The 12,820-nt window shown below is 39.0% G+C and overlaps 1 protein-coding gene across 1 annotated transcript in view; it reads left to right on the forward strand.

Moving 5' to 3' along the window:
- The window catches only part of LOC148509478 (uncharacterized), a 621,587-nt gene that overhangs the window by 389,157 nt on the left and 219,610 nt on the right, over positions 1-12,820 (forward strand). The window contains exons 33-36 of the mRNA XM_088443077.1: positions 6,373-6,414; positions 7,932-7,958; positions 10,721-10,762; positions 11,910-11,954. Of these exons, the coding sequence (XP_088299203.1) occupies positions 6,373-6,414; positions 7,932-7,958; positions 10,721-10,762; positions 11,910-11,954 (156 nt within the window). The remainder of the gene's footprint in view (positions 1-6,372; positions 6,415-7,931; positions 7,959-10,720; positions 10,763-11,909; positions 11,955-12,820) is intronic.

Genomic DNA, 12,820 nt, shown 5'->3' on the forward strand with positions numbered 1-12,820 from the left:
CTGTACAGCAAATGTTTTGTATTCACTGGATAGCCATTTCTTGCTTCAAACAAAAATAGCGATGTCTCAATGGTACTAGACTTGCACTGAGACCTAATAAGGTTTGTGAAAAATGAATCAGCAATTACAAAAACCTCAGCAAATACAAAATACAAACAGAATGAAAACAGCTACTAGCACTGCTAGTTAAAATAGGTCTGGATGTCTATTAGTCTCAAAAGCTTCAACTATATATTGGGCCATATCCAGTTCTGTCTGTCCAATATCCAATCGAAAAATACACCCAGTGTTTTTTGAGGCTGAAATAAAGTTGGCATCACCTTTCTCTGCAACCTCTACTGCTTTACCATCTATTAACTTACAAGGGCAAGACAACTTCATGATGGAAATATCTTAGATCCCCGAATTATGGAAAAACAATTGTGCTTCCCAATAAAATGGAAGGGAAAAAGTTTAGAGGAAAACACTTGGGAACTGTCTGAACAAATAATTATTTTTGTAAATATTCCACCAAACGTAGGGCACCTTAAAGACATTTTGTAAGGAAAGTTGCATGCAACTCTGATGTTTACAGAGTGGAGCAATTATTTGCATCTGCTCATGTGGGAAAAATCCTTAAGACTTGAGCAGTGCATGCATGTGTGTATGCACAGTCTCAGAAATGTATTGGAAATGGAAATGTACTGGGTGTTGATGTACAATGACTGGAATGTGGCTATTCAGATACACAAATATGGTCCATTTTACGGGAATGTTATGGGTCTGTTGGAGGTCATACTCAGATGGAAAGTCTATACTTACTATAGAGCTGGTTTAAGTTTTGCAACTGCTGGTGGTGTCTAAAGACTAGAAATGAGTACAGACCCCCGTGTTTAGGTTGTAAATCATCAACATCTTCAATTGTTTTGGTTTTGGATTTTTTTTTAAAAATGTATAAAAACATCTAAAATAATTTCATTTGGACCTGGTTTTCATTCCTACAGCAGTGGTTCCTAAACAGTTCCCTGGGGAGCCATAGCAATGTCAATGGGGTGTCGCGGTGGCCTAAAGAGGCCAGCCACTGTATTTTAGTTGTATAAAATAATATTTCATGCACAGGTGGGAGAGTGGTTGGTGGCATGGAGTAAATCAGAGTGGCCAGGGGGTGGGGGGGAGGGATGGTTGCGATGAGCAAGGGAAGAGCTGTCACTGTAAAGCAGCAGGCAGTAAATTCTGATGCTGCCTGTTGCTTATTGTGTTCCTACACTGCAGTGTGTTGTAGGAGATCAGACAGGAAGTATCTAAACTGATATAAGGAGTGATGCTGCAGAACGGCACTGATGATCACAACTAAAGGTAAGTAAAGGGGGATATGGAGAGGGGCAAATAGAGAGACATTGAGGTGGCAAAGGTAGATACATAAAGGTGGCAAAGGGAAAGACATGGAAGGGGAAATGGATAGATATGGAGGGGGAAAATGGAGAGACAGGGGGGCAAAGAAAGAGAGATGGAGAGGGCAATAAGAGAGTCAGTGGGGGAATGGGAGAGAGACATAAGTGGTAATAGGAGAGACAGAGGGGGCAATGGGTAGGAATAGCAGTATTTCTCTTTATTTTTTAAATACTTCTTACATTATTTTGACCCAAATACTTAAAGCACTGGACTTCTTAGTAATTATATTGGCTTAGGGGTGCCTTAAAAAAATTATGGAGACCCTAAGGATGCCTCAAACTGAGAAAGTTTGGGAACCACTGTACAGTATTATTAATTTCAATAATATTAATTCCCAATAATTTACAATCAATTTGACTAACTCCTCGCTCACTATTGTTTTTGGCAATATTGGCCAAAGGCTGCAGCGAGATGGCTGGCTAAACAAAGCAACAGAGCAGCAGCACAAACACATGGCTGTTTAAAATAATATAGCACTTCTACTGTAGGTAAAACAATTGTAAGTACAGTAAGTGCAGATCACTTCTAACAAACATACACAAGAACAAGATTGCACTTTATTGCAGGTGCTATCTAGTGTCTGACAAACATACTTCATCTACCGAAACTGAAACAAAGCACTTGAGAGTGGTTTTGCTGGGGAGAACCGAGCCATTCCTTGCTTCTACTTAGAACTCCCAAGTTTAGGTGTTTTTAGATTTCCCAGAATCTGAACCACTAATCTCTACTAATGCTAGGCAATTGGCAGTGTTTGCTCCATATGGCTACTGCACACGATGCTCCAGTTTGCTCTCTGTGCACCAATTTTGGCTGTGACTCCTGACTCTTTTGCCTGCTCCCATGTACTATACTGTGTACTGGACTTTGCAAAGAATGCCTGATCTTGCTATTGCCTGGCTCTTACAGTGTACCAGACTCCGGGACAGATCTTGACTAAGCCTCAGTCTACCACTTCTGATATTGCTCATTATCCACTAGACCCTGGAAACAGACATGACCACATTATTGCATTAGCTCCTATCTGCTGCTACTTGCTCTCGTATATTCCATCACCGCAATTTAGTCCTCTCCTGTATATCTGTTAAACAGCTAATTATATATATATATATATATATATATATATATACTGTATATATATCCCAGTAATTTTACTCCTGCACTTCTCGTTGCTATCTCTCCTAAGGTTCCAGCTACTGTGGGATTTCTATTTAACATTTCCCTCTTAATGTGATGCCTTTATAAAGTGTATATATGCTTGAAAAATGTCAATTGATCTTGTGTGAAACAACTTGACCATGGCAGAACACAATCCAAGCTGCAGGAACATGGTTGAAGCTGCTTGAACCTGTTCAACATTCGAAAATTTTAATTAATTGAAATTCTGTGAATTTGCATATACAGTACTTGAATCAATTTTGAGAATTGATCCAAGGCTGGTACGAATTATTCTTATTGTCCTGTGTTGTGGATACATACTATCCTGTATATCTACAAATATTAAATATATATTTTTTATTCTTACAGCAAAAATGATTAAACTGAAGAAAACAAGTATGTTAGTTACTTAGCTTTTAATTACAGCAGATGGCTTAGCTTTTGACTACCAAGCTTAGATTTAATTTGAATTCTATTTTACAATATTACTGGTTGTTTAAAGTCAGATAGCTAATTCTTATGTGAGAGCTGGTGCTAGAGGGGGTAGGAGTAATTGTCAGCTGTACCACCACTAATTCGGGTTAGGGAAATTTTTATCCATTATACTTAATTTCCTGCACATCGACATGTGCCCAGTTTTAAAGTATATGGGGCTTGAAGAACCTGTAGACAATCTGGTTACTAACAACAGCACAGATTATTTCGGGAGATGAGCAAGATCTTGTAGGAGGCTGTGACATGTCCACTCATGTGATACACATTCTGAAACGTTTGCAGAAGGGGAATGGATAGATGTGGCAAATCACAGACACAGAGTTGCATAGTACAAAGTAATAATGTGGGCTACCTGTCAAAATGATACACAAGGATGTGGCATTATACACAAGGAATCGGTATGTAATGGTGGCGGCTGTTTAGTCACCGTATCAAATACCGACAGCTGCAGCCCGGCAGTTCGAAATCCTGACAGCTGAAGGCAAGTACCCTAACCCTCCCCTCTCCCCCACCTAACCCTCCCTTAGGGGTGCCTAACCCTAACCTCCCCCCAGTGCCTAACCCTAACCTCTCACTGTTAGTGCCTAAACCTAACACCCCTTCCTGCACCCTAAACCTAACCCTCCCAGGGGGGTGCCTAACCCTAACCCCACCCTAGTGGTGCCTAAGCATAACCCCCCCTTCCCCTACCTTAACCCTCCCAAGGGTTGCCTAACTCTAAGTCCCCCTGGGGGTCCCTAAACATAACCCTCCCCGCCACGCACGGCTATATGCTAAGACACCTGTCATACCTTTGTTTGGTTTGCTGGGTTTTGGGATTCCGTAGTAGGGCTAATGATAGGTGTCAGGATTTCGATGCCTATCTTTAGTCCCATGTCGGGTTGCAAGTGTCGGGATATCAGCGGGCGTGATAGCGCCCACCGGTATCCTGACTGTATCCCATACACAAATCTACAGCTATGGAATAATAATTTCCTACAGTCTGTCCCATTTCCTCAATTCCGCAACAGCTCCCAATGCAAGGGAGACAGGACAGGAGGTAAGTATTGGAGCGGGATGGGGCAGGGCAATTGCCAGATGGGTTGTGAGGTAGGTCTAATTGGAGGGAAGGACAGGACATGCAGCAGCAGCACTGTGGGGGTGGAGCAGCGTAAAGATGGAGTAGCACCAGACAGAGCGGGAGGCAGGGCAGTTCAGGGGGGGGGGGTACAGACTGAGCCATTGTCCATGTCCAATATGTTAGTGAATATACTAGTATATATATATATATATATATTTACAGGCAGAGCCTAAGCTAGACATTTTGGTGCCCTGTGCGAGAAAGTTCATTGGGGCCCCCCCACACACACATATATATATATACATACATTTATATGTATATATATATATATATATTATATGCTGTATATACATTTGTTTTATTAATAAATTCAGCAGCACAGGAGATGTACATACTACATTTATAATATGATGTACATACTGTATATATATATATATATATATATATATACTTCACCGAAAGATGCAGCACTCCTGGCACGAAATAATCACAAATGCGTCAACGTAATAGACAACGTTTCAGTGCATTTTTATTAATATTTGTGGCACTTTCATCAGGTATATATATACACTATACACACACATATACATACACTTATATGTATATATATACTGCTTATACAGTTATTTGCTTTATTAATAAATGCAGCACCAGCAGCACAGGAGTTGTAAAAGATGGGGCCCAGGGGCAGGCTGCGGGAGCAGGCCACTACTTTTAATACTGCTAGCCAGTCAGACCTCACCTGTCTGGCAGGTCTGGCAGGACCTTGGTGGCAGTGCTGTGTCATTGCAGTCCTGTGTGTAGCCTGTGTCCAATGCGCCGCTGCCGCCACTCCTTGCCAGCCAGCCCAGCAGCTCCTCATTGACCTCTGAGAACCTTGGGCAGGGAGATGTTATGACATCATCACGTCTCTGTCTCTCCTGCCCTAATAGGTTGCCGGAGTTGGGACGTCAGACGAGGTGGGGACGCTGCATCTGTCTGTCCTGCCTCCTCTGTGCTGGGCACCATGGACACACAACAGTGGTCGCCCGGCACCACTAGATTAAAGAAGTGAGATTTACTATACTATTATGAGATGGTGGGTGGTCGGTGTTCCACTCTCAGCAATGTTGCGCTCTGTGCGGAGGCACCGACCGCACCACTAGCTATGGCCCTGTTTACAGGGTTTTCACTGACAGTAGCTTTGTTCCTGAGCTGTATTTAACAATGCCCAGTAACCATATGTATTACCTATGTGGCTGTGCAGATGTTAATGTCCCAAACTATCTATTATACAGAACTGCTACTAGCTCATCATGAGGTACTAGTTGTGCATTCCTCCCTATCACATGCAGCCTGTTATTAGGGGACAAATGTAAATGAAAAAGGATTTTGTAGTAAAAAGTGTTATCTCTAATTTTGCTTCAGCTCTGTTGCTTTTCTATGTTGAAATAAAACAATTTTTATCTACTTCTGCTAATGCTTCTGACCATTCTTTCTAATTTTCCTACAATTGGACATTAAAAAGATATTTAATCCTATTTAATCCTATATGCTACCTAAAAAAGAGCTCTACTGTATATATGTAAATTTGCTTTGGCTTACTTGAAATTAATATTGAGGACCTTATTCAGAGGTGGCTGCAATGCCGATGTTCACGTAGTTGAGCAAATTTTTACAGCTGTGCATGCAGAAATATTCTTAACTTCTACTGCACATGCGTCCCATGGTGTGCATGCACAGAGGCGCAGTTGCGACTGTTGCACAAGCTGTCATAATGTTGTGGAAAGGTTCTGGGCATTCCTGGGTGGTGACTGGGAGGTGGCTAGTAATGGTCCATTTAATGGGCGTGTTATTGTAGTCTTGCAGCCATATCAGTGAAAGTGATTTCGTACACAAACGCTCAGCCACAGGCACAGGAGACCATAGTCAGGTGGAGAAACTGCATCTACCATAGGCCTGGGGCAAGTTTCAAAGGTGCGACCATTGTTGGCATCTAAGAATGCACCAATCGGTAATACTGTGTGTAAACACTAAAAGTGGGTGTCTCAGTCTTTGAACATTCGGCCGCACACATGTACACAAGATAAAGAGTTTGTATCGAAATTTGCAAAAAGTCATAGATAGGCAACCGCCGATAGACGCTGCTGCATGCTCTTGTGTGTCCACCTCTGATCAGGGCCTCGGTGTGACTTGGTAAACAACTCTGGTCATGAGATAGTTACTGTAACTTATTTTCTTGCATTTTATAGAAGAGAAACCAAAGGAGGAAAAGCTGTCACCAATAAGAGAAGGTAAGACCAGTATGCATCTCATTTGTGCTTTTGAGAGCATGCCCGTTTAATATAGTGTAGTACAAATATATTAAGGCATCTCCAAAAGAGTTTCAGGTCACCAGTATGGTAGCTCTCAGTGTTAAACAAAAAGTCTTCTTTGCAGAATATAACTTTGTCCTACTACTGTATAGGCAAGTCCTTAGCTCTGTATATCATGATAATATGGAGAAGACCAAGCAGCCAATATAATTTTGTTCTGTAACCTCTGTCTCTGTGGAAAACTGATTTGCAGCAACTGGCAGTTCCAAATGCCTTATATGGATATGAGTGGTGCTCACCTTCCCACACAGCCTCATTACAATTTAATGTTTAGCTTTATTTTTTTATAGACGTCAGCCTGAGAGCACATAGGCCCCTATAAAAATGAGGATGTAAATAATTATTTATGGCTAAATTCACTATGTGAAAAATTACAATTTCAGAGGCTCCGATAAGAGCTTTTTCCAGCAAAGAGCTCACACTATCATTCTGCTTCATGGTTCAGATCCAGAGCACATACTGCGCATATGCTGTCTTCGGAGCTAAGTAAATCTGACATCTTAGCAGCCCCCATAGAATCCGATGCAGTCAGAAATGCAGGGAATACAGCAGATATCTGCTGCAGTTCATCTTTCTTCAATTCCTGGGATCCTTAATATTTGCGAGTTACCCATCGAAAATGGGTGTTTCAGGGGATATCTCACAAATATATTTTAAGAAATATGTACCATAGTCTGAACATATATGTGGCCCTCTTCTTGTACATGGACTGTTTAGCATTATAAAGCTTTTTCAGTATATATCTATCACACCATTATATCTATACAGTATGCATTATGCATATATTCCCACTCACTTGCACATTTTACTCTAAAACAGGTAATTAAGAAAAACAACAACTTAATTGTACAAGGTATAATACCTGTACAAGGACATTACAATGTTCACCAAAACATAATTATTGGCATTTTCCTTTTCCTCCCCAGACATTACATTTTTTTATCACTGTTTGACAAATAGAGTAATCTACTATACCGTAAACAGTATTTTGTGATAGCACCATCTACAAAAAGGTGGCAACTAAATGTTTTTTGCTTTTAACATATAATAATTTTGTTAAATAGTATGGCGTATTGTTGTAGATATGTATTGCTGCTTAAAAGCTTAAAAAACTCAAACCATTTCAATTTATATTTATCCAACTTGATCGAGTCTCCTTAGACATGAATGAACTGGTTCATGCATGTGCAAAATAGCTTGAAAATGTTTGGACATAGTCCAAGCTGCTCAAGCATAGATGAGCCTCTTCGACTATCTTAGTTTTTCCAATTAATTAAAATTCTTGAAATCATGCTGAATTTTTACATTTTTGCATCAGTTTATCGAACATGTTATAAAATCGATCTATAATAAGTCCAAGCATCTCAGTTGTCCTTTGGTGTTTTCTGTTTGCACTATATAGCTGTATATTCCATCTTCTGTTTTTGATCTTACAGCAAAAATGATTAAACTGAAGAAAACAAGTATGTTAATTACATAGCTTTTAATTACAGCGGATGGCTTTTCCTTTACTAAGCAGCTTAGTTTTCATTTGAATTCTATTTCGCAATATTTATGTTTGTGTGTCTATGTCAGTTAGAAAACCATCAGGTTAAGGCTAGCACTAGAGTAGGTGGGAGTAATTGCCAGCTGAACCTCCACTAACATGGGTTAGGGAACCTTTTGTCTAGCATATGCTACTTCTAAGAGCTTGGGCCCAGGCCAGCAATGATGCTGAGGAAGTGCCCCCCACCTACCTTTGGCATTATGTTCTTTGTTAGTCTTATCCCACGTGTGCATGGACACACCCCAATCTTGGCCTTACTTCCCTTTCTAGCAACAGAGACCACCATACTTCATTTCTTACACATCCATACATGCTCAAAATTGAAGTTTGTTGGTTAATAAGAATCTGTAGCCAGGCAGATTATTTGATTGCTAAACAACAGCACAGATTATTTTGACAAATGAGTTTGAAGTTCTTATAGGAGTCAATTACATGTCCACTAATGTTATAGGTTCTTTCAAGAATGTACAGTATGAGGGGAAAGGAGACAAGTGGAAAACCACAGACACAAAGGGGTCTGTCAAAATTATACAGAAGACTGTGGCATTAAACACAGATATACATACATATTTTACAGATGAAGGTTTTTACTGAAAGTATTTTATTCCTGTGCTGTATTCAGCAATGCCCAGTAGCCATATGCATTAACTTTGTTTCTGTGTAGAACTTAATGTCCCAAACTAAACCATTCAAGCAGTCATATAATATATGTCTTTGATTTATAAGAGAAGATAGTGATAGCTACTAGCTCCAAATGTGGTGTTACAGTATTTGTGCAATCCTTCCTATTACAAGTACTGTAGCCAGTTACTGTAAACATAAAGGGTGTTATTTTACCATGATTCATATACAGTAGGTGGAGCTTGCAAAAGTCAATGGGGTAAATTTACTAAGAATCATGTCTAGCCTCGCTGTACTCAGGTGATTTAAGGCTTCTGAAACACTCAAATTTACCAATAATAATGTTTTGCTGAGAGTGTGTTTTCCAATTGTGTATGTGATCGAGTTTTCTCTTCCGAGTTTTCATTGTCTGAGCACAGCCAAACACTCCTGATCAAGCAGCTTGCACATATCAGTGAGCTATGTGTAGGCTACTTGTGTTTTTTAATGCAAATAATGTTTTTTTTTTTATAATTACATAGGGTCCCCCCCCCAAAGAAAATGCATAACCACCCAAGGCTGATAAGCCAGCCTGATTCCTAAAATATGGGGGGAACAAATAGGGTTCCCCTCGTATTTTAGGAACCAGCACTGGGCTGCTAAGCCAGTCCTGCTTTTAAAAATAGAATTTTAGCAGCCGCTGATTGGCTGTTGGCTCTGGCTACTGACAGTTTCCACGTGGGGTCTCCAGTCAATAGCCAGGTAGCGATGTATGTGGTCACACATACATCACTACAGTCTTCTCTGTTATTTTGATAAGACCCCTGGATGCTAAGGAGACCAGCACAAAGACTTAGGTGAGTATAGGATATTTTTTACAGGTAACACATTGGATTTCTACTTGGAGAAGGGGAACGAACATCTGGGAGCAGGTAAGTAGGTGTGAGCGTGGTAGGTATGTAATAATTATTTAATTACTATGGTGTGTGTGTGTCTTGTAGTTTTTTTAACTACTTTTTTACAGTGGGGTACGGGTGCCCCTTTATTAGGGGGGTCCCCACCTCCCCTGAGATCTCTGGCTTTGGCTGAGCGGCTTGGGGTGATAATGCTTTGGCCAGGGAGACCCAGTGAAAAGGACCCCTGGCTGTGGATTTTAGTCTGGGCTGGTTTTAAAAATAGGTGGAACCCTACGCTATTTTCCCCCCCTAGTATTATAACTATTACTGGCTTCCGCAGCCTAGTGCTGGTTCCTAAAATATGGGGGGAACCCTAATTGTTTTTCTCCAAGTATTTTTTTGAACCAAAACTGGATAAGGGGGGGACCCTTCGTAATTTTTTTTTAAAATTAACCTTTAAAACAATATATAGACACAGACAAATACACAGATCACACTGATCTGTGTATTTTTCAGCAAAACACGCACCTCAGGAGGTGGTCTATTTGAAACTTCTATTTAGATCCGAGTTTGCTAAAATTACAACCGTGATTGTAAACACAATTCTTGATAAATTCCCGAGTTGTATACTTTTCAGTGAAAGTACTTTTGGCCAATGGTGTATTTAATAGCAATCTCGACCAAACACGATTCTTAGTAAATTTACCCCAATATCCCTTAGAAATTAGGTCTGATGAAAATGCATTAGGGAAAAATCTGAATGAAAGCAGCATATTATTATTTATTTTTTTCTAATTAAGATTTGGGGGTTTCGACCTACTGTACCATCTCCTGACGTATTGTAGTCCAAAATTTGAAATACCTTGTGTCTTTCTAATAAAAGCATTGCCTTTTTAAAGTTTGGACTTCAACACACTGGGAAGCACTTAGTAAATACATCCCTTGATATTAGTAAATGCTTAAGGCTTATGTGTTGCTTTTGCTCTGCTGTTGTTTCCACTGCTAATGCTTCTGAGAAATCTGTGTTCTTTTTTTTTCTAATTTTCCTACAAATGCAAAACACTTACTTATATATGCTACAAAAACAAACCAAAAAAATACAAAACATTTAAATTGTTTCAGCATGAATTGCCATATGTCTCTGGTCATGAAATAGTCATCTCTTTATTGCTTTGTTTTATAGAAGAGAAACCAAAGGAGGAAAAGCCCTCACCAACAAAAGAAGGTAGGTACAGTGATAATTTATTCAATTGAGTTTACAGACACCTTTTTAAGCCCTGTGTCTTGAGTAATCACTGTAAGTAGTAATACCAACTGTCTAAAGATCAGTTCTAAATGCAAGAATCACTGGCTGAAACTATTTCTGTTACTTAACAGGCCAGCAGTACAGCTCAATTAAAGGAAAGTAAACTGCCAAGATATATTTTTCTTATTGATGGAGTCTCTAATTACACTGAAACGTATGAATCAATATATCATCCAGGTGCAGACTTTAATATACAGTAATTCAAACTGATTATTTACTATGAAAGCTCTAGGCAGAATCTACACTTGGAATTTCAGTGAAATAATGTTGTTTGCAGAAAATAGCATCTTCGTAGTATGAGCCAATTCCTAGTTCTGCTTAGAATGTTTGAAAGACTTTTTCATCTATAACAAATGATAATCTGGTGAAGTCCAAATAGCCATTGACCTCTTTCTGACCGACTGGCAGTTCCAGATGTCTTCTAAGGTTTTGTGTGGCCTTCAGGAAAAGGACACTTAAATGTTTTTTTCATTTTGTTTTAACCGTATAATATTGTTCAGTAAATTGTGTTAAAAAGTTGTGGAATGTTGTACATACTATATGTGTGTCCTGCATAGAGGCCTCTAAATGTAAAACTAACATGAATTATTTAATAATGATTGAGCCATTTTCCACTGTTGCTAATGTTTCTAACCAATCTGTATGAAGTATGCTATAGAATTCAAATGCACTGTTTGGCTGTTTGCTTGTTTGCTATGATGCCCCATTCCCTCTATAACATATGTAAAAGAAAATTAAAAATATATGTGATATTAAATTACAAATAAATAATATGTTGATACATTTACAATTGAGTAAATTTGCAATAAATTGTTTACACATTGTTTTTCTTTTATGTGTACAATTTAAAGGGGACCTAGTTTTTGCCAAATTCAATCTTTGCATAAAGTAATGTATTACATTGTATGCTTATCTTTATGTCCAGAATTTAGAGAACAACAATGTGTTCTTTATCTTATAGAGTTTTGATTTAATCTACAGTAGAACTATGTATAAATATTATATATTGGTTTAACTTGTACATTTACTTTTTCATTTTTTCTGCTATTTCTAAAATTTCATGTAGAAAAAGTCACATCTAAGATAGAAATACTCACAGCTCAAAAGGAAGGTATGTTGCTAAGTTGCATGTACATTCTGTTATTTCAGTGATCTCATGCTGTTTGACTGTTTCCTTATTGTTGAGGGTGCAGTTATGAGATTATGTGGAGGAGAAGCTGCACTCTGCACACTAGCGCAGTGGGGAAGGCTGGTGAGGACATTCACTGACATAACTATCAGTATTGGACTCAGAACAGAGAAGTTCTCCAGGGCTAAGTTAAGAGCACTCATCAGAGGTCCAAGTTTTCTACAGAACAAATAAAAGGCATAGACAACAACAAAAAAATAAAAGTGCAGCTTGTGGGGCTGTCTGAGATTGGTAGCCTGGATCTGTAGTTCAGTCTGCCCCACTGTTTGATTCAGCCCTATAGTCATGAATTGGGTCCCACCATATAATCGATAAATACCAACCAATCAGCTCCTGACTTTCACTTTTCAAACACAGCCTGTAAAATGTAGTTAGAAGCTGATTGGTTGGTAGCTTATCTCCAAGATTTGATACATTTCCTCCTTAAACTGATATACCATTCAAAAGGCCTAATTTATCAACAAATTTTATCATTTACAATGAGTGATAAAATTCATGGCGTATGATAAATGGTGCTCCAGCCAATCAGCAACTGTCATCTGTTTGAAAAATGACAGTTGCGAGCTGATTGACTGGACCACCATTTATCATATGCAATGAGTTTTATCACTCGTGAATGATAAAACTCATTGATAAATGAGGTCCAAAGTGACAGTTTATTTGGTCAAGAGTGAACAGTTTATGTGGCAAGGATTTTTTAGAATATTTGTCTATGAGCAATTCACAAGCAATCAGATGATGTCCTTAACTGCACCCAATACATCCCACTTAAAAGCATTACTGCCAAC

The sequence above is a fragment of the Taudactylus pleione genome, unplaced genomic scaffold (genome assembly GCF_031769625.1).
Source record: "Taudactylus pleione unplaced genomic scaffold, aTauple2 ptg000326l, whole genome shotgun sequence".
Lineage (NCBI taxonomy): Eukaryota > Metazoa > Chordata > Amphibia > Anura > Myobatrachidae > Taudactylus > Taudactylus pleione.